Source organism: Capra hircus, chromosome 5 (genome assembly GCF_001704415.2).
Source record: "Capra hircus breed San Clemente chromosome 5, ASM170441v1, whole genome shotgun sequence".
Lineage (NCBI taxonomy): Eukaryota > Metazoa > Chordata > Mammalia > Artiodactyla > Bovidae > Capra > Capra hircus.
Window position 1 is genome coordinate 110,410,382 of NC_030812.1, and position 23,167 is coordinate 110,433,548.

At 39.9% G+C, this 23,167-nt stretch overlaps 1 protein-coding gene across 4 annotated transcripts in view; it reads left to right on the plus strand.

Moving 5' to 3' along the window:
* Positions 1-23,167, plus strand: part of TNRC6B (trinucleotide repeat containing 6B) — a 261,231-nt gene that overhangs the window by 82,719 nt on the left and 155,345 nt on the right. For all 4 annotated transcript variants that reach the window (XM_018048802.1, XM_018048800.1, XM_018048801.1 and 1 more), the window contains one exon: positions 11,068-11,135. In XM_018048802.1, coding sequence (XP_017904291.1) covers positions 11,068-11,135 — 68 coding nt within the window. The remainder of the gene's footprint in view (positions 1-11,067; positions 11,136-23,167) is intronic.

Genomic DNA, 23,167 nt, shown 5'->3' on the forward strand with positions numbered 1-23,167 from the left:
CCTGGCTTGAGGGAGCCTCTGGGCCACAGTGCAGGAAATGGGGAGCCCATGCAAAGCCCAGTGGACCTTGTCAGTTGAGGAATCACTGCTGAGAGTCTGGGGAGACTGAGGGAGCCGAAGTTTGTAGGACAGAATATTGGAGAGGAGAGAGCAGCCAAGAAGGAGAAGTCTGGAGATTTGTGGAGGGTTCCCCTAAGTATTCAGCAGAGTGCATTTTGGTATATGTACGTGACTGGTCAAGGCTGAGGCAGAGGATTGGAAGTAACAGTGTCTACCTAGCACTCAGTAATGGTGAATAATAATGGTGTCAGTAATGGTGCCTATTTCTGTGGACTAGAAACCTTCATAATTCATGGATCATTATCAGCATACTCAGCAGTAGTACTAGTAAGAGTTCTCACCTTAGGAGTAGGGAATAATTAGTCCTACCTAATTATGAAGTCTGACTTCAGAGTCCTAAAAGCAGAACCTGAAAGGAACAAACTATTTCAAAATAATTTAGCTGCATCTCAGAACGATGCTCAAAAATATTTATAGGAATTCAAAAGTATTCAGGATCCAGCAAAAATTCTGTGTCTGTTATTCAAAGCAGAGATTTTTCAGGCATGTAAAAACCAGAAAATACAAACATAGTGAAGAGAAAAGTCAATTGAAACCAACTCATAGTTGACCAAGATGTTAGAATTAGCAGACAAGGATATTAAAACACTTATTATTAATAACTGTGTTTCAGATGTTCAAAAGGTCAAGCAGAGACATGGAAAATATATAGTTTTAAAAGCCCCAAATCAAATTTCTAGAACTGAAAACTATAATGTTTGAGATGAAAAATATACTGGATGGAATTGTGGCAGATTAGATACTGTAGAATAAAAGATTAGTTAATTTAAAGAACAGTAGAAACTATCCAACATGAAACACAAAGAGAAAAAGAGTAAACATCCAAAAAGTGAAGAGTATCAGTGTGTTGTGGACAACTTCAGTCACCCTAATGTCCCTGTAATTGGAGTCTCCAAAGAAGGCACGTGCTGTTCTGTGCTTAGCTGCTCAGTCGTGTCTAACTCTTGGTGACCCCATGGACTATAGCCTGCCAGGCTCCTCTGTCCATGGGATTCTCCAGGCAAGAATACTAGAGTGGGTTGCCATGACCTCCTCCAGGGGATCTTCCCAACCCAGGGATCAAACCCAGGAATCCCGCATTGCAGGCAGATTCTTTACAGTCTGAGCCACCAGGGAAGCCCAAAGAAGGCATGGTGGGGCAGAAAAAAATAGCTAAGAAATAATGGCCTCAGTTTTTCCAAATTTGATAAAAACTATAGACCCGTAAATCCGAAAAGCTCAATGTGCTTGAAGTACAAGAAATGAAGAAAACCACATCAAAGCCCATCCTTAAACAAGCTACTCAAAGCCAGTGGTCAAGAAAACCTTAAAACCAGAGGAAAGAGGACACACTACTAACAGAGGAACAAAGAATTTCTCATTGGAAGCAATGCAAGCAAGAAGACAGAGGAGCAACATCTTGAAAGCACTGAAAGAGAAACTGTTAACCTTGAGTTCTATAACCAGTGAAAATTTATTTCAAAATTAAACACTAAATAAAGACTGTTTCAGACATACTAATACAAAAACTGAAATAATTTATCTATATCTTATCTTACTATAAGTAATGTTAAGGAAAGAAAGAAAATGATGCCAGATGGAAATATTAATCTACACAAAGGAATAAAGAGCTCAGAAAATGAAAACTACACAGGTTAAATATGTCAGACTTTTTTCCTGTTACTCAGATCTCTTTAAAAGAGAATTGATTGATTGAACAACAATTATACAGATGCATTGTGGGTTTATAACATCTGTATCTGTGAACTGTACAATAAGAGTGGCATAAAGACCTAAAGAGGGAAAATGGTAGAATACTGTTATAAGGTTCTTTTTTTGAATTAGTGTAATTTCACTTGAAGCAAAGAGAATACAGTTGACGCTTGAACAATGCAGGGATTAGGGTCACTGACCCTCTGGGCAATCAAAAATCCAAATATAACTTACACTCAGCTGTTCCTATACTCGGTTGTCATATCTGGGGTTCTTCCACACCCTCTGACTCAACCAACTGGAGATTGTGTGAGAGTGCAGTATTTACTATTGAAAAAAAGTCCACATATAAGTATACTTGCACACTTGAAGCCCATGTTGTTCAAGGGTCATCTGTACTCAACTCATTCTGTGAGGCCAGCATTACTCTGATAACAAAACTAGACAAAAACATTGCAAGAAAAGAAAACTACCGATCAGTATCTTCCATGAACATAAATGCAAAAATTCTAAGCTTGCTGCTGCTGCTTCTGCTAAGTCGCTTAAAGTCGTGTCCGACTCTGTGCGACCCTATAGATGGCAGCCCGCCAGGCTCCCTCGTCCCTGGGATTCTCCAGGCAAGAACACTGGAGTGGGTTGCCATTTCCTTCTCCAATGCATGAAAGTGAAAAGTGAAAGTGAAGTCGCTCAGTCATGTCCGACTCTTAGCGACCCCATGGACCGCAGCCTAACAGGCTCCCCCATCCATGGGATTCTCAAGGCAAGAGTACTGGAGTGGGTTGCCATTGCCTTCTCCAATTCTAAGCCTTATTTTAGCATATTGAATCTAATGATCTGTAAAAGGATCATATGTGAACAAGTAGGGTTTACCCAGGATGGTAGGGTTGGTTTAATATTAAAAAATCAATGTAATACACCATATTAACAAAGTGAAAAAGAAAAATCCTATGATCAAGAGATGCAGACAAAGCATTTGACAGATGTCATATCTATTGCTGATAAAAACGCTCAGCAAAATAATAGAGAGGAACTATTCAACTTGATAAAGGACTTTTATCAAAATTCGACAGTTAACATTGAGCTCAATGTTGAATGACTGAATGCTTTACTCCTACAATGAAAAAGAAAAACAACAAAAAAAGAAAAGGATGTCTGCTACTAGGTTTCTCTTCAACGCTGTACTGGAATTTCTAGCCAAGGCAAAAAGGCAAAGAAAAGAGAGGCAAGAGAAGTGGGAGAGGAGGGGAGGGAGCCAAAATGGTACTCACCGCGTGGTTCAATGCACCTGAGCTCTGGAAAATGCAGACCAACTCACGCTGACCGAAAGCACAGCAGTGGGCCTAGGGAGGGAGGGCAGAAGGGAGGGTGAAAACTGGGGCAAGATGGGGGCCTTCCCAGCATGCAAGAATTCTCCGTGCAATGCGTGGGACTCAGGTTTGACCCCTGGTTGGATCAGTACCAGCTCACTAAATGAAAGAAGGACCATACTTAGTGGTTTGCATATTTAGAAAACTGTGACAAACCTAAACAGTGTATTAAAGAGCAAAGACATCACTCTGCCAACAAAGGTCCCAAAGCTGTGATTTTTCCACTAGTCACGTATGGATGTGAGAGTTGGACCATAAAGAAGGCTGAGTGCAGAAGAACCGCTCCTTTCAAATTGTGGTGCTGGAGAAGACTCTTGAGAGTCCCTTGAACAGCACGGAGATTAAACCAGTCAATCCTAATGGAAATCAACCCTGAATATTCATTGAAAGGACTGATGTGAAACTCCAGTACTTTGGCCACTTTGTGCAAAGAGCCGACTCATTGGAAAAGACCCTGATGCTGGGAAAGATTGAATGCAGGAGGAGAAGGTGTCAGCAGAGGATATGGCTAGATAGCATCACCGACTGAATAGCCGTGAATTTGAGCAAGCTCCAGGAGACCGTGGAGGACAGAGGAGCCTTACTACAATCCATGAACTCACAGAGTCAGACACAGCTTAGTGACTGAACAACAACAGCAAATGTTTAGGAAGCTGAGGAAAAAGAAGGGATCCTAAATGTTTCCAAAGGAGAATCAGGTCATATCCAAAACATTAGGATTTATAATATTATTGAATTTCTATATAGCAACTCTGGGGTGCTAGAAGACAATGGAGCATGGCCTTCATATTTTTAGAAGAAAGAAGGTTTACTAACTTCAACTTATGTATCTGACTGTATGTGGATAAAAATATTCTATATGTTAAATGAAAAGTGAAAGTGAAGTCGCTTAGTCATGTCCGACTTTTTGCGACCCCGTGGACTGTAGCCCTCCAGGCTCCTCCGTCCATGGGATTCTCCAGGCAAGAATACTGGAGTGGGTTGCCATTTCCTTCTCCAGGGGATCTTCCTGACCCAGGGATCGAACCCAGGTCTCCCACATTGCAGGCAGACGCTTTAACCTCTGAGCCACCAGGGAAGCCCAAATATGTTAAATATATGGATAAAATTAGGACATTTCAGTCATTCAAAAGGTCAAAAAATTCACTTCCTGTATACCTCTTATTAGGAAATGATTGGAGTCTGTGCTCCAGGAATAAACCATAAAAGAGGCGGACAGCGGGTCTAGGAAACATGCTCCAGTGAAGGGGAGAGAGGGAGGGATCCCAGAGATAAAGGGAGAGAATCATCCTTGGCAAGGTGTCAGCTATTTAGTGGTCTAGAGAGCAAACAGTCTCAGCTGGCACAGGAGAAAACCCCCAAGGGATGTATTCAAGACTGCAGTGAAATTGACAGATTACCTGAAGTGTTTGAACTTATTAAGAGGAGACTCACCACTCTGTTGGAGGGTTTGCGGGTGGATTAGTGAAAACACATCATAAATATCAAGTTTAAAAAATTTGATAGAAAGTATAAGAGGAAGTAGTAATTTTTAGTTCCAGGGAAAAGAAAAAAATATCCAAGAAAGGAAATTTAACTATTCCTTATGATTCAGCTGTATATGTTACTTGCTGGGTAATAGCACTGTTAGAACTGAATATTGATTTGAACAAAAATTGTGACTTATATTGCGAGGATGGGAGAAGGGAGGTATGTTTGTGTTGTGGGATGGCGGCAGAAGAGCATGCTCAGTGGTGAGAACATAGAAGTAATGGGGTGTGGTTTATTCTTTTAAGAATTTGGATAGTAAAGGGAAGGGGAAAATAGGAGGATATCTGGAGAGGTTATAAGGCCAAAAATAATTATTTCAGAATAGAAGAGATTGGGCTTCCCTGGTGGCTCAGTGGTAAAGAATTCACCTGCCGATGCAGGAGACATAGGTTCGATCCCTAATCTGGGGAGACCTCACATGCCAAGGAGCAGCTAAGCCTGTGTGCCACAACTGTTGAGCCTGTGCTCTAGAGTACAGGAATCACAACTACTGAGCCAACGTGCCGCAACTACTGAAGCCTGTCTGCCCTGGAGCCTCTGCTGCACAGCAAGAGCAGTCACCATGGTGAGAAGCCCCCGTGCCTCAGCTAGAGAAGAGCTCCCGCTTGCTGCAGCTGGAGAAAAAGCCCACACAGCAGTGAAGACCCAGCAGGGCCACAAATAAATACATAAAGTACAGATAGGAGAGATGATGAAATATTTGTAGGTTGAGGAGATGGATTTACTAGAAAGGGAGAAAGAAGGGTTCCTTAGATAATAAGATCCCAGAGGAGGCAGTATGGTGTAGGTCACGAGTTTAGCAACAAGTGGTGAGGTTAACCTTGCAGAGCAGTCACGGGAGGAAATGCAGAGGTTTCAGGTATAACCACCAGAGAGAAAATGAGGGGCTTTTGGAACTTTGTATTGGATAGGATCGCAGGATATTCTTAGGCATTGTCATCTTCAGAAAGGATGGGCTTAGGGAGAACGCCTAGTGGGTGGATTTGACGTCTTTGAGGAGAGTAGAAAAGGTACAGGATAGATGAGTGAAGGATGTGGTACAGCAGGTCAGTCATTCAGCCCAGTCCGGGCACCTAGAAGGCATTGGGAAGTTTTGTTGAAAGAAGAATGATGGACCAGAAGGCCTGTGTTAGAGTCTGGGATGGATCCACTGACAGAAGTTACATTGTTTCCCTCCTGGGCTCAACAGCAGGGGGCCAGCAGGTGAGCCAAGGCTCACAGCTGCTTGCTAGGCCTTTCCAAAGCTACTGGGAAGGAGCATTGGGAGAGGGAGGAAGAGGAAGTGTTGGGGGATAGCAGAAAACACTTCCTAAAACAGTAACTTTGCAACCAGGCTCTGAAGGTTAAGTGGAAGTTCACCAGAAAGACGGCATGAGGACAGGCTGTCCAGGCAGAGGTGCTGAATGTCAACACTGAGTGCAAGTTAATTGGTATAATTTGTAAAGGAACCAGTTTTGTAACTTTCTTCAGCTCTGCACTCCAGAAGCTGAAGGGGAAAAGGGGAAGGGTTTGGCAAGACAGGGATGTCCTAAGGACAAGTTGGTGGTGAGCGAATTTAGGACATTGCGGAGAAAAGTCACCAAGATGCCTGTCGGCTAAAGCTCTGAATAGGCAGTGAGGGTGGAGGGAAACCACAGAATGAGATGCGACAGTGAAAACTCCTTACAGATTCAAGTGGAGGGAAGGAGTGGAAGAGGTTCTTGTGGTCAGAGGCGGATCTCAGAATTCATGGACCTCAGTGTGGAGAGGTCCGGATGGATGGCAAGACCCAGCCTCGTGTCCTGCCCACCTCCTCATTGAAGCAGGAAGATGAAGCTGCCTAGGATGGGTCTAGAGTATCTGATGCCTATAGACTGAGTTTAGTGCCCTTTCTTCCTTAAGTTGTTCAATTGCATTCTCTTGCTGTTTTGTAATTGACTAGTTTGTCTTTCCCACCAATTTGCAAGTTTCAAGGGGGTGGGGCAAAGACTATCTTCTTTACCACAGCACCTAGCATGTAATGTGTACCCAACAAATACTTGTTAGACAAATGAATGGAAGTGAGAGAAAGGTGAGAATATGGTGTAAGTTTTCTTTTTTTGTTTTGTCTTTTATTTTTAACTGGGGCACAATTGCTTTACTATGTTGTGTTGGTTTCTGCCATATATCAGCATGAATCAGCCATAAGTATATGTATGTCCCCTCTCTCTTGAGTCTCCTTCCTACCTCCCACCCATCCCACCCCTCTAGGTTGTCACAGAGCACAGAGTTCGAGCTCCCTGTGTCATACAGCAAATATCCACTGCCTATCTAATTTTACATATGGTAATGTGTATGTTTCAATGCTGCTCTCTCGATTTGTTCCACCCTCTCCTTCCTCATGGTGTAAGTTTTATGAATGAAAATATTTAAGCCTCTGAAGGGGTCAAGGGGGAGGAATGATAGAGATCATCAAATTAAGTCCAAAAGTGTTCAAGACATTTGTAGAAAAGAAATAAAGATGGGAAGAGACAAGAAATAAAGAGGTGGAAGAAAATAAAGAAGGAAATGGTCTTGAGAAAAACAGGAATTGGCAGTGAGGAGCAGTGATCTTTCTGGACCATTTTTGTTGCCTTCTGAGATGCTGGACAGTGAGAAGAGGTGAGAACCCTGGTGAAGGAGATAGTGTCTTCTGGGGAAAAGGATTTTAATTGGTACTTGAAAGAATGAGCAGGAATGTGAAGTGAATGTGAGGCAGAAGCCCAGGGCTTCTAGGCAAGGAGAGACATTATATGTAAAGGCACAAAGGGCCGAGAAGTTGGTGTGCTCCACCAGGGGTTCAGAATGGGTCAGTGAGGCAGAGGCGATAAAAAAGATCACTTAGGCAAATGAACTGAACTTTTATCCCTCAAGAAAGGTGAATGGAGTGAAGAATTTCAAGGAGAGTGATGTGATCTTGTTTGCATTTTATAATTTGCATTTGATGGAAGTGATTTGGAGGATGGGTTGAAGTGAGATGGGACCCAAAGCACAAAGACTAGTGAGAAGGCTTTTGTAGTAGTGGATTTAGAGAAGCTGTCTTTACCTATGGCAGTTAAAGAGGATAAAGAAGGGGTGATGAGTATGAGAGCTGTGTAAGAGATAGAAGCCACTGTACTTAGTGATTAATAAGGAAGTTAAGGGGTTAAGGAGGGAAGGTGGAGGGCTGTAACCTCAATTATAAATTTCCCGTTTGAGGATCTTGGTGAATGATAGTACCATTTACAGACATAGCAGATATAAAAAAGAGAGGAAATCTAAGGACAAAGATGGTGTTTCCTTTTGGACCTATTGGATCATCCAAGTGGAGACTAATATGCAAAATATGGGGGCTTCCCTGGTGGCTCAGATGGTAAGGAATCTGCCTGCAATGCAGAAGACATGGGTTGTCTCGGAGTCAGGAAGATCCTTTGGAGAAGGGAATGACAACCCACTCCAGTATTCTTGCCTGGAGTATTCCAGGGATTGAGGAGCCTGGCAGGCTATAATCCCTGGGGTCGCAAAGAGTCAGACACCACTGAGCAGCTTTCACTCACTTTATGGGGGCTGCAGGTAAAGATTTGAAAGTCATAATAGGGCAGCTTGTTGAAACTGTGGGCTTTTGATTATTGCTTCTTGTCATTATTGTGGTTATTAAAAATTGGTTATAGATAAGCCTTTAAAAAACATCTAACCAGAGGCTGAGTCCACAATGTAGAGGTCTTTAATTAGAGAGGATTTTTAGAGATGAAAGATTGAGAAAATTTCATAGTATATAGAAAATAGTCATTTTTTGAGAAAATTATTCCAGGAAACTTTAAAGAATTTGTCATCTGTTTTTCCTAATTGAGGCATAACATTTATTTGTAAAGTTCAGAAATGCGCAGTTTAGTGATTTTTTTTTCACATATGTGTACTTTCTTGTAACCAAGACTTAGACAAAGATCATCTCTACCTCCTCATAAAGTTCCCTTTGCAACATTGTAACCATGTTTTTTTCCTTCTAGAGATTTAGATCACTGTAAATTTAGAATGGGAGAATCCTATCTCTCCTTAGCAAAGCCTGGTAGGCTGCAAGATCAGGAAGTCCACAGAGTAGAGTAAAAGTCAAAACCTGGTTTGAATTTCGCAGTATGTGATTTTTATTATTCTTGCTTACAATTCCTCCAGTTTTTCCTTTTAATGGAAAGGAGATTTTTTTCCATTAAAAATCTCAATTTTTTCTGTTCTTTTTGAAACTTAGCCTCTTAATACTATTCCATCTTCTCCAGTATTTCTGAGAAATGAAGACTGCAGAGGGAGGGTTGCAGAGCTGGAAAGCCTTTTGTTTTATTTGGGTTTCATTATGGTGTGTGTCTGTATTACTGTTGTCTGTCTTCCAGATTACTAGTTTCTGTTAAAAGAAATAGCACAGGGAACCCTACTTAATGTGATGACCTGAATGGGAAGGAAGCCCAGAAGGGAGGGCATATAAGTATATGTCTGGCTGATTCTGAAGCTCCAGTACTTCTGCCACCTCATGCGAAGAGTTGACTCATTGGAAAAGACTCTGATGCTAGGAGGGATTGGGGGCAGGAGGAGAAGGGGACGACAGAGGATGAGATGGCTGGATAGCGTCACTGACTCGATGGAGGTGAGTCTGAGTGAACTCCAGGAGTTGGTGATGGACAGGGAGGCCTGGCATGCTGCAGTTCATGGTGTTGCAAAGATTCGGACACGACTGAGCAACTGAACTGAACTGATGGCTGATTCATTTTGCTGTGCAGTAGAAACTAACACATTGTAAAGCAACTATGTTCCAATAAAAATTAATTAACCTTGATTGCTGGGAAAGATGGAGGGCAGGAGAAGGGGGCGACAGAGAATGAAATGATTGGATGGCATCACCGGCTCAATGGACATACATTTGAGTGAGCTCCGGGAGATGGTGAAGGACAGGGAAGCCCAGCGTGCTGCCGTCCACGGGGTCGCAAAGATTCGGACACAGCTGAGCAACAACAACAGTGGGCAGTATTTTTCTAAGTAGGGAATAATCCTTGAATACTGTCTGTTGAGATCTCTCTCCTTGAATACTTTCAAAAATTGATTTTTAAAAAATTGTGCCTTTTGGGGAAGTTTTCATAGGACTAGTCATCTCAGTTTGTGGAAGTAGCTCTGTCTTTGCCACTTATTTTCCTTTATTGAGCAATAAACCGTGTGGAATAATAGAATGCTTGCTTTCTTCTTTTGAAAATTGTATTCAGAAATAAACCATACTTATGAAAGAGAAAAGAAAAACACACAGTTAAAAGAATAATTATAAAATAAACACCCATATACTTACTACATAGGCCAAGAAATAGAATCTATACTCTAGAAACCATGTGCCCCTTCCTGATTGAATGGGGCTCCCTAAGATACTAATTAGCCCAAATTTTGTAATAGTTATTCCCTTTTCTTTATAGTTTTATAAACTATAAATATACATATGTATGATTTTAAAATTTATATATTTGAATTTATGTTAATAGATTTATGCTGGATTCGTATTCTTCTGTGACTTGCTTCTTTCACCTAGTATTGTGTTTTTGTAACTCATCCAGGTTGAGGTGTATTGCCATAGTTCATTCATTTTCATGCAGTATTGTATTCTATTGTCTTAAAACACCATTGCCCATTTGTCTACTTTTAGTGTTGATGAATGCTTATTTTTTTCCTGTTAAAAATAGTGCTACTAAAAATATTTTTGTATTTATGCACAAAAGTTTCTTTAGGGTATATATCTAGAAGTGCAGTCACTGATTAGTACAGTAAGTACATAATCAAGTGTAGTAGATAATGGCAGACTACTTAAAAATAGTGGTACCAATTTTCCCTCCCACTGGAGTGGATGAGGGTTGCTATTGCTCTACACCCTTGTCAACACTTGGTATTGCCCAACTTTTAAACTTTAGCCAGCCTGGTGGTGATGAAATGGTATCTCTTTATGGTTTTAATTTGCATTTTCCTGATTGACAGGAAACTGAGCATCTTTTCATTTATTCAGGGCGTTGTATGCATCCTCTTAAGTGAAATTCATACTCAGTTATTTTGTAGAGTTTTCTGGTAGGTTGTCTTTTTCTTACTGTTCCATAGCATTTTTTTAAAATTATATTCTGGATGCTGACCTTTTATCACAGTTATGAATTGCAAATCAACATGCTTCCTTTTTTTCTGCAAATCTGGTCCCGCAAGGAGAGATGCCATATACAAACATGGAGGAGGAAAACCATTGACTGGGGCTTCTGTCCTAGTTAGGCACATAGTGGAATCCCGTGTGGCTCTGTAAGCACAGGCCCTGCACTTGGAAGTGACTGCATCTTGGTTCCTGACTGCTGCTGACCTGTGGTGCTTGACTTTGCAGGTGGAACAGGAGGATTTTGTAATGGAAGGGCATGGCAAGACTCCACCTCCTGGTGAAGAAAGCAAACAGTGAGTCACAGTTTATTTTAAAAGGGTCTTATTACAGATCTTCAGAAGCCCTTTGGTTAAACATACTGAGAGCATGTTTGCAAGGGATGTATATGTTGGGTGCATTGTGAAACTCCTCCCCAGTTGCTTTGGTGGCTGTTAATGCATTGCTTCTATTTATAGACAGACTAACTGGAGGGGCAAGAAAGTTGGCTTTGTAGTTTTTCACACTTGACTAATTAAAATTTATGTTACGCTTTAGCAAAGGCTTTAAGGCTTAGGATGTTTCAAATTGAACTAATTCAATCTGGTTGATTTCCAAAGATAGTGTAAAATGGTATATCCTTTTCTTAGCAATGTCTTTATGAAGTGAACTGAATTAATAGACTGTTCCCCTGCATTCCAAGTGTGAATTTATTTAAATAGTACTTCCTGAAATTCTATTCCATTTAGTTATTTATACTTCTGATCTTTGTTCAAATAACAAATTGTTTCCCCAGAGGAACAGGAATTATAAATAATATGACTTAGCCAACATTCAAAATAATTCAGGATCTCTCCTCTAACTTCTTAAGGAGTGATAAGTTCTAAATCTGAAATTGAGAGTCCTCTGGGTAGCTTTCTGGTGGCAGTGAGTAGATTTTTTCCTCCCTCTGTCACAGAACTTGAAAAATTATGTTGCAGAGCAGACTGGTGTTTCATATGCCCTTTTAAAGGAAAAACAGTTAAGACTGGCTTCAAGTACTGACATAACTACCATTTTTTATTCAGACAGTAGTCTTCTAAGTTAATGGGACAGTGACTTGTGGAATTCACTGAAAATCTGTAGAGAGAAACTCTTTTCTCTCATCTTTTTTTTCCTTTGAAAATAGTTTTGGTCCGTCCTATGAAAATTTTGTCTCCGAAACCCTTGGGAATGAATTATGCAGAATATGCTATGCTGCCGCAAGGCCAGGTTCATTAAAGGAGAATGTTTGTCTTGTATTTGTTGTGAATGGAAACCAGGATATTTTCACAGCTGGTTTAATTTGCTAACCAGGCAGTTTTAAAAATAGCTTACAATATAAATCCTAACTTCGCTGTATTCTGTCAAATGCACTTGTATTTTGTATGGGTGGATGGAATCAATTCATCTTTAGCAAATTAGAAAGCCTAACATCTAGTCCCAGTAGAATTACAGGAACACTTCAGGTGCCCTGCCCGCTATTCACTCTCCATTCCTACACTCAGGTCAAAGGTCTTATAATAGAAAAATCCTTGCTCCCATTTGACAAGGGTTTTCTGTGCACAAGAACTTTGCTTAGACGCTGCCGGTGTTTTCTCCACCCTTCACAGCGTCTCCACTTCAGATGCTGGAGTGGGTAACTTGCCTGTGATAATGCACCTTGAAACAGAAGTTAGGATCTGAATTGAATCTTTCTGACTTTAAAGTGTTTTATGATATCGCTTGAACTCAAATTCTTTGCCAACGTCGGGAACTATGTTCCTGAAAAGTATTGTGGCCAGCAAAACTGCAGTTGTCAAGATCAAAGTCTCATGGGTAAGAGTGAGTTGGGGGAAACAATGAAAATGGCACAAAGCTTATTTTTAAAACACAGGTGAAGTTTCTGTTCTCTGAAGGCTATCCATTTCCCAGACAAACCAGTCTTTATCTTTAAAAACCTGCTCCAGTAACCCCTATCCTGAATCAGCTCCTTTAGGTATTCAGGAAACATTGCTGGGGCAGATTCTCCCACAAGTTTTACATTATACAAACTATACTTCTTTTGGAGAGCTTCAAATGGCTCCAGCAGACTTGAAACATCATGGGCTTGTATACTTACCATTCTCCCTTGATAGTTTTGTCTTCACAAGCCTCTGCCTTTTCACAGACCAATCTTGTTTAATTTTGTTTTGTGAGTTTCTTTTTTTTTCTTTCTGGGCTTGGTCAGCTATCATATATTGAAATGATAAAGCAGAAATGAATATTCTTGTTGGGTCTTCCTCCCATACACCTGCCCACTTCTTTTGGGGGAATTGGGAGCCAAGTGGCTGTGTTGTTTTGTTTGAGGCAACAGAAATAAACAGATTGAAAAATTTTATTTTTTGTGTCTCAGAACTGCAGTTAGCAAAGGATCATTCCATCCAGATAGTAGGATCTAGGAACTGAATACTACGTTCTGGATGCTGTGGGTGACACATTGCTGAATGACTTATGAAATTCCCATCTGTTCATTTATTTTTTTAATTATAAAAGTAATATTTGGTCTTCATAAAACATTCAAACAATAAGTGTGAATTTAGAATTATTTGCTTCTTCTACCCTCCTACTCTTCCTCATCTTCTGAAACTTTTTCTGTGTATTTAGAAAAACAGCTAAACAGATTTTTTTCCTAACATTCTTTGAGACTTACTTTTTTCGTTTGACATCTTTTGCAGTCTATTTCACTCCTTTAAACATCTGCAGAAGTACATTCTGTTATACTATAATCATTCTCTAATAAATATTTTGGTGACTTGCACTTCTTTGATTATGAAAAACATTAATACTTTTTTAAAAATCCTTATTCTTATATCTTTATACACAAATGCATTTCTGTAGAATTGATTTCTAGATATGGAGCTGTTTGGCTCATGGGCTATTTTTTTACAAGGAGGTAGCTGCTGTCAAATTACTGTTCAGAAGAACTCTGTCAACGTTCATTTCCATCTGCAGTGAGAGTACCCATTCCTCCACACTGTTAATGACAGTAAAATTATTTATCTCTGAATTTTTGCCACTCTAATATTTTATGGCTTTAATTTGCACTTTTATTCTTACTAATAAGATGGAATATCTTGTTAGTCTCTTGGCTGTTGATTTTTATATCTTGTACCACTTGTTTATATATGATTCCCACTTTTCTTTTGGAATGTTTGTTTTAATAGCTTTGTAGGAACCCTTTACAAAGTGTAGATATTAACCTTTGTCTTTTAAGATGTTTAAATATTTTCTCCCAGGCCTTATTGTTCAGCATTGGGGCATCTTTCATACTAATAAACCACTTAAGTTTTTATGTAGTAAAATCAGCCTTTATGGTTTCTGTGTTTCATGTTTGTCTAGAGAAGTCCCTCCTACTCTAACATGATAAAATGTCCCAAGTATTTCTGCTGTATTTTTCACATTTAGACCTTTAACTGAACTCGTACTCATTTTTGTGTATGGTGAGAGGCAGCGATCTAACGTAATTTTTTTCTAAATGGGTTTTCCAAATGGCTGCCGTTCATTGGTATTAGCGTGTATAGATAGCCTGTTTCACGTATGGAGGCAGGTGGAGCAAAGGGATTATATAACTCGCAGGTCACAGAGTAAATTCTAGTAAGGATTAGGTCTCAAATTATTTGTTAGCTGATCTGTGCCACTTTCCTTCTTCATCTAACATTTTTACCATAGGTTCTGGAAGTCTTGAAAAAATTTTATTTCTGTGATGTTTATTTCAATGGTATAAGTTCTGTCAACAGGCAGTGTAAGGCAGCTAAGCATGTAGAAAGCTTTCTTGAAAAAATAATTGACTTCTGATATTGAAAATGTTTGTGCTAAATTGTTAATGTTTGGATCAATTGTGCTGATTGCTGGTGTACATGTGAATAAGATTTAGTGGAGTATACAACTTTAAACATTTGTTTATTTATATAGCCTGAATATATTTGCTTTTTAACGAGGTTTATTTACTATTAATATATCTATAATTTTTCTGAGTATATTCACTTATGAGCTATTGGAGAAAATCAGACAAACCAAGTTTATTGCCACATAATATTGATCACATGACATGTTTTACACTGGGTTAAATATAAAACTAGACAGTATATTAAAAAGCAGAGACATTACTTTGCCAATAAAGGTCCATCTAGTCAAGGCTATGGTTTTTCCAGTGGTCATGTATGGATGTGAGAGTTGGACTATAAAGAAAGCTGAGCGCCAAAGAATTGATGCTTTTGAACTGTGGTGTTGGAGAAGACTCTTGAGAGTCCCTTGGACTGCAAGGAGATCCAGCCAGTCCATCCTAAAGATCAGCCCTGGGTGTTCATCAGAGGGACTGATGTTGAAACTGAAACTCCAATACCTGATGCGGAGAGCTGACTCATTTGAAAAGACCCTGACGCTGGGAAAGATTGAGGGCAGGAGGAGAAGGGGACGACAGAGGATGAGATGGTTGGATGGCATCACCGACACAATGGACATGGGTTTGGGTGGACTCCGGAAGTTGGTGATGGACAGGGAGGCCTGGCGTACTGCGGTTCATGGGGTCGCAAAGAGTCAGACACGACTGAGAGACTGAACTGAACTGAACTGAAATACAAAACTGTTACAACTTTTTAAAACTCAGCATGAGCAGATACTTGTTTATAGGTTGTGTCTGATCATCCTTATTTAAAATCTATTTCAGATAAAATAGCAGGGCTTCCCTGGTAGCTCAGAGGTTAAAGCATCTGCCTGCAATGCGGGAGACCTAGGTTCAGTCCCTGGATCGGGAAGATTCCTTGGAGAAGGAAATGGCAACCCACTCCAGTATTCTTGCCTGGAGAATCCCATGGATGGAGGAGCCTGGTAGGCTACAGTCCACAGCGTCACAAAGAGTAGGACACAACTGAGCGATTTCACTTTTCTTTCTTTCTTTTCTTTCTCAGGTAAAATATTTCTACACAGGCAGGATTTTGATATGGTTTTACTTCTGATACAAGTAATGATCTAGATATCTGTGGGCATGTCATTTCTTATAAATTATTTTGGAATTAGATGTTAGTTTTGGTGTATTAATAAGTTTGGCCTCTTTTTCATTTCTTCCTTAAAATTTTAATATAACTTATAAACAAATCTAAGCTTTAAATCTCCATGTTGAAATTCAGTCATATTCTCAAGAGATACTTGTCTTTAACCTACTAAAATAACTCAATTTTTCTAGTAAATTTTTATTGATTGAATTTTCTTAATTATTTTGGTTCATTTTACAAAAGGTTATTGTTTACAAACAAATCTCTCAAAGAGATATTTACACATTCATATTTATTGCAGCATTATTCATAATAGTCAAAAGGTGAAACAACCCAGATTCCATTAACAGATGCATGGATAAAGAAAATGTGGTATATACATAGAGTGGAATATTATGAATCCTTAAAAAGAAGGAAATCTTGTCACATGCTACAACATGCGTGAACTTTAAGGATATTGTGCCAGGCAAAATAAGCCAGTCACAAAGAACCGGTACTGTATGCAACCCATATGGTGTATCTAATGTAGTCATAGAAATAGAAGGTAGAAAGTGGTAGTTGTCAAGTCCTAGGGGGAGAAAGGAGAAAGAATTAGTATTTAATGGGTATAGAGTTCAAAATGAGAAAGTTCTAGTGATCTGTTGCAAAACAAAGCAGATACACTTAACACCACTGAACTTTACACTTAAAAATAGTGAAGATGTAAAATTTATTTTTTTTAACCACAATAAAAAAAAATTAGCGACCAGATTGAGAAGTTTAAATGTAAAATGTAGCCTGGACTTCAAAGACTTAGTACAAAACAAGAATGCGAAATTAATGACTTTTATATTGTTTTATTTATTCATTGTACTCAAAAGCAATTAGGCCATTTGTTGGTATTTAGGAGAGTATTCCTTTAAATAAGAGAAAGGACTCTGAACAGAAAAATCTCACCCTTTTATGAAAACGTGAGACCAAATTCTCAATCATCTGTATACTGCTTAAATCACGAACAAGAGCAAGAATTCAAGTTAAATAAATTAAACCAAACTGCCTTGTTACAAAAGAAATGAAAGCTCAGGTTGCCCTTGGCTCCAAAGTCCTTATTTTCACACTACAGTGTTTTGCGTGAAAGTGAAAAGGTGTTAAAGTTGCTCAGTCAGTTCAGTTGCTCAGTCATGTCCAATTCTTTGCTACCCCGTGGACTGCAACACACCAGGCCTCCCTGTCCCTCACCATTTCCTAAAGTTTGCTCAAGTTCGTGTCCATTGCATCTGTGACACCATCCAGCCTTCTCATCCTCTGACGCCCTCTTCTTCTTCTGCCCTCAATCTTTCCCAGCATCAGGTACATTTCCAGTGAGTCACCTGTTCGCATCAGGTGACCAAAATACTGGAGCTTCAGCTTCACCATCAGTCCTTCCAACGGGTATTCAAGGTTGATTTCCCTTAAGATTGACTGGATTGATCTTGCTGTCCAAGGGACTTTCAGGAGTCATCTGTAGCACCATAGTTTGAAGGCATCAATTCTTTGGTGCTCTGCCTTCTTTATGGTCCAGTTCTCACAATTATATGTGACCACTGGGAAGACCATAGCCTTGACTATATGGACCTTTGTCGGCAGAGTAATTTCTCTGTTTTCAACACACTGTCTAGGTTTGTTGTAGCTTTCCTGCCAAGAGGCAATTGTCTTCTGATTTCATGACTGCAGTCGCCATTTGCAGTGATTTTAGAGCCCAAGAAGAGGAAATCTGTCCCTACTTCCACCTTTCCCTTCTATTTGCCATGAAGTAATGGGGCCAGATGCCATGGTCTTAGATTTTTAATACTTAGTTTTAAGCTGGTTCTTTCACTCTCCTCCTTCACCCTTAAGAGGCTCTTTAGTTCATCTTCACTTTCAGCCATTAGAGTGGTATCATCCGTATATCTGAGGTTATTGATGTTTCTCCCACCTATCTTGATTCCAGCTTGAAACTCATCCTGCCTGGCATTTCTCATGATGTGCTCAGCGTATAGGTTAAACAAACAGGGTGACAGCAGACAGCTCTGTTGTACTCCTTTCTCAATCTTGAACCAATAAGTTGTTCTATGCGGTGTTCTAACTGTTGCTTCTTGATCTGCATACGTGTTTCTCAGGAGTCAGGTAAGACAGTCTGGTATTCCCATCTCTTTAAGAACTTTCCACAGTTTATTTTGATCCACACAGTCAGAGGCTTTAATATAGTCAATGAAACGGAGATAGATATTTTCTGAAATTCCCTAGCTTTTTCTGTGATCCAGCAAATATTGGCAATTTGATCTCTGGTTCCTCTTCCTTTTTTAAATGCAGCTTGGATATCTGGAAGTTCTTGGTTCGCATGATGCTGAAGCCTAGTATACAAAATTTTATGCATAACCTTGCTAGCATGGGAGATAAGTGCAATTGTCCAATGGTTAGTACATTCTTTAGTACTGCTCTTCTTGGGAGTTAGGATGAGGATTGACCTCTTCCAGTCCTGTGGCCACTGCTGAGTCTTCCATATTTGCAGACATGTTGAGTGCAACACTTTGATGGCGTCATCCTTTAAGGTTTTGAATAGTTCTACTGGAATTCCATCACATCCATTAGCTTTATTAACAGCAGTGCTTCCTAAGGCCCTTTTGACTTTGTTCTCCAGAATGTCTGGTTCTGGGTGACTGACCACACCATCATAGTAATCTGGTTCATGGAAATCTTTTTTGTATAGTTCTTCTGTGTATTCTTCCCATCTCTTACTGATCTCTTCAGTGTCTCCTAGGTCTCTACCGTTTCTGTCCTATATTGTGACCACCTTTGGGTGAAATGTTCCCTTGATATCTCCGGTTTTCCTGAAGAGATCTCTAGTATTTCCCCTTCTGTTGTATTTTCTTCTAGTCTTCGGCACCGTTTATTGAAGAAGGCCTCCTTACCGCTCTCTGTGCTGCTCTTTGGAACTCTGCATTTAGTTGGCTATAACTTTCCCTTTCTCTCTTGCTTTTTGCTTTCTCTTCTTTCTTCAGCTATTTGTAAGGCCTCCTCAGATGACCATTTGACCTTCTTGCTTTTCTTTTTCTTTGAGGCCGTTTTGCTTGCTGCCTCCTGTACAATATTACAGACCTCTGTCCCTAGCTCTTCAGGCTGTTTTCTGGGTCTAATCCCTTGAATCTGTTCATTACCTCCACTGCATTTTCATAGGGGATTTAAGTCATACCTGGCTGGCCTACTGGTTTCCCCCAATTTCTTTAGTTTTAAGCCTGAATTTTGCTATGAGAAGCTGATGACCTGAGCCACAGTCAGCTCCAAGTCTTGTTTTTGCTGACTTTACAGCTTCTCTGTATTTGACTACAAAAGTGAAAGTAAAAGTCACTCAGTTGGACAGTTTTATTTTTGATATTAGCCACTTGGTGATGTCCATGTGTAAAGTGGTCTCTTGTGTTGTTGAAAAAGGGTATTGCTATGATCAGTGCATTCTTTTGGCAGAATTCAGTTAGCCTTTGCCCAGCTTCATTTTGTTATTCAAAGCCAAACTTGCCTGCTACTACAGGTATCGCTTGACTTCCTGCTTTTGCATTAAAATCCCCAGTGATGAATAGAACATCTTTTTTTGGTGTTAGTTCTAGGAGGTCTTTTAGGTCTTCATAGAACTGATCAACTTCAGCTTCTTCAGCGTCGGTTGTAGGGGCATAGACTTGGCTTACTGTGATGTTGAATGGCTTGCCTTGGAAATGAACTGAGATCATTTTGTCGTTTGCATTTTGGACTCTTTTTGTTTATTGTGAGGGTTACTCCATTTTTTCTATGGGATTCTTGCCCACAGTAGTCAATACAATGATCATCCGAATTAAATTCACCCATTCTGGCCCATTTAATCAGTCCATTTTTGGTTCACTGATTCCTAAGATGTCAGTGTTTATTCTTATCATCTCCTGCTTGACCATGTCCAATTTACCTTGATTCATGGACCTAACGTTCCAGGTTCCTATGCAATATTGCTCTTCTCAGGATTGGATTTTACTTTCATCACCAGACACATCCACAGCTGAGCATCGTTTACACTTTGGCCTAGACACTTCATTCTTTCTGGGGCTATTAACAGTTCTCCTCCGCTCTTCCCCAGTAGCATATTGGACACCTTCAGACCTGGGAGACTCATCTTTCAGTGTCATATCTTTTTGTCCTTTTATACAGTTCATGAGATTCTCATGGCAAGTACACTGGGGTGGTTTACCATCCCCTCCTCCAGTGGATCACATTTTGTCAGAACTCTCTGATAACCCATCTGTCTTGGGTGGCCCTGCACGGCATGGCTCATAGCTTCATTGAGATATACAAGCCCCTTCACCACCATAAGGCAGTGATCTGTGAAGGGACAATGCAGGAGACCCAGGTTCAATCCCCGGGTTGGGAAGATCCCCTGTAAGGAAGTGGCAACCCATTCCAGTATTCTTGCCTGGAGAATCCCGTGGACAGAGGAGCCTGGTGGGCTATAGTCCGTGGGGTCACAAAGAGTTGGACACCACTGAGCAACTAACACTTTTACTTTTTTATCCCCCTTGTATGTGTTGGTGATATGATTAATTATATCAGTTTGTGTATTTCAACTCTTCTTAGGGTACTATTTTTTTTGTCTCTTTCTAAGAGACAATCTATTCTTGCAAGGAAGACCTGTAAGGAAATTACATGTTGAAGACAGTTTTATGTTGATTCAGAGAGAGGAATATAATTTGGGGAGTCAATACTACCCTTTATGCCCCAGTGTGATACAGTATCCTTTCTGCTTGAGGTTCTGTTTTTTAAATGTCTTAACTCCAATGTCTTGATTAGATTCTCTTCTAACTAATTACATTCTTTGCAACTTAAATGTCTATTATAAAATATCCTTTTAATTTTTCTGAATTATTATTGTACAGACCTTTTATAAATTCTGATAGCTAGTCCTTACCTTTATTTCTGCTCATACTCTTAACTCCTTCTTTTACAGTTCTCTCTTCACATTCATCTTACGCTGTGGCGCAGCTTTTAAAAGTTTAGTCTTTGCAGATCTCTACAGTTGATAGTCCTTGTTTTGTATTTGACTACCAAATTTAACACTAAACTCTTAGAGAACCATTTGTTTGGTGCTTATTTAAAGGCTTTAGAAGTTCTTTTCTGTTGGTCCAGTGGTTAAGAATTCACCTTCCAATGCAGGCAGTGCAGGCTTGATCCCTGTTTGGGGAACTGAGAAAGCCCACATACCACGCAAAGACCCAGCATAGCCAAAAATAAATAATAAAGGCTTTGGGAAGCTTTGTAACATTTCCTAAATACAGAGGAAATGAAAGTATTTCCACATTACTCAGTTTATAGATAATTATCTTCAAAATGCAGACCTTGGTATTTGGCCATAGGAAAGGGTTTTTTGGTTGTTTAATGTTTTATTTTCTGTTTTCTACCATCAGTTTTCATTAGCTTTCCCCCTGCCTTTGGACCATTAAAATATGTACATGGTGAAATAAACTTACTGAGAACAAATTGAAACCCTCTGTAATTTCAGTCATAAATTGGGCATCAGAGAAATAGTTGGGTTTCTATATGATCCTTTCATATTATTTTTTGGAGAAAGGAAATGAGTGTTATTTTCAAGTTTTTTGGTATTTTGAAAATGCCGCAAAGAGGTTCGATAGATAGTTATTTGTGCTCGTGGAATTTTTGCTGCTGGAAGTTTTAGTATAACCATAAACATTTTGTACTAGGTCTTTGGGAAGCTTTTCACTTGCTAATCAATTTTCTGGTTTGCATAGAAGTCACTTAAATTAATTGTTTGAAAATGTCTTTAAGTTCTAAGCTTTATTTTATGAGGTTTTTCCTGTGTTTCCTAATTGCAAATGACTGTAGACTGTGTGGATTGCTGGTCTTTATAGGCAAAGGTGCCTACTTTAAATGCAATGAATAGGGTAGCACATGTGTCTCTCAGAAAACTACAGTTCATTTACTAAAAGTCTTATTTATTTTGCTTATATTTTACTTATGGACAGATAATATACCTTTATGGAAAAGCATTACTTGAAAGGCAAGATGTATTTGCCCAATTCCTTGGAACTGGTGTTTTAAGGCTGCCTTTTTCAAGATGTTATTCTTATCATGTAGTTGTAAAATGTTTTGAACGTAGGATTAGGTAAGTATAGATAAAGAAGTGCATGTTCAGTTGGAGGAATTTTCAGTGGTGTCATGAGAAGAGGGTAATGTTTATTTCCCCAAAATGTTATGTTCACTAGAGGGTATGGACACACGTTCTTCCCTGAGCACCACACCTTTCCCCTTTCCGCTGGAGTCTCTGTGAACTGAGGTTTGGGCAGAAGTACTGGGGCAGCAGTGGGTGGAGGTTGGGGGGTGTTAGGGGAGAGATTGTAGTAAAGAGTAGACACAGCGTGAGGGCAGGTGGTGGAAGGTGAAAGGTCAGGCTAAGGGTTTATGCTCTGTCTTCAGCTCTACAAGAACAGACTTTTGCCAACATGGTCACTGCTGTTGGCACCAGAAAGCATCAATAAATGTATATTAAATAAATGAGGACATCAGTAAGTTTCCACAGACTATTAATAATCCCTGTTTTCTATACACTTCCTTTGAAAATCTGAGGTAGGGTGACTAAAAATCCTAACTCCAGAATACTGTATTCATTATCAGCAGAAGAAAAGTAAAGGGATAACCTGCCATGTTTGACTTTATATTCAGTGCTTTCTCAAGTATATCCCAACAGACTCAGTTTTATCACAGTTCTCTTTTAAGTGTCCCTACCCTGGGATTTCTTTGGAAGGAATGATGCTAAAGCTGAAGCTCCAGTACTTTGGCCACCTCATGCAAAGAGTTGACTCATTGGAAAAGACTCTGATGCTGAGAGGGATTGGGGGCAGGAGGAGAAGGGGACGACAGAGGATGAGATGGCTGGATGGCATCACTGACTCGATGGACGTGAGTCTGAGTGAACTCCGGGAGTTGGTGATGGACAGGGAGGCCTGGTGTGCTGCGATTCATGGGGTCGCAAAGAGTCAGACACGACTAAGCAACTGAACTGAACTGACCTGACCTGTAAAACAGTTGATTGTTGCTTATTTTGGAATGAAAAAAAAAGAAAAGCTTTTCTATCCAAGCCTGAAGTCTTTCTTTGCTTCTGAGGGCCTCCATAGGACGCCTTTAGCCTACTTATACATATTTCTTTTACTGTTTAAAAGATCTTCCTACTCCTGCCCGGTGTCTCTCCATAAGATCTTCCATGTATATCTGGTTTCCTTCCCCCTTACATGCCTTTGTTCAGGCAAAGAGACCCTTCTTTCTGACCAGGAACAAACGTGGGAATGCTCTTT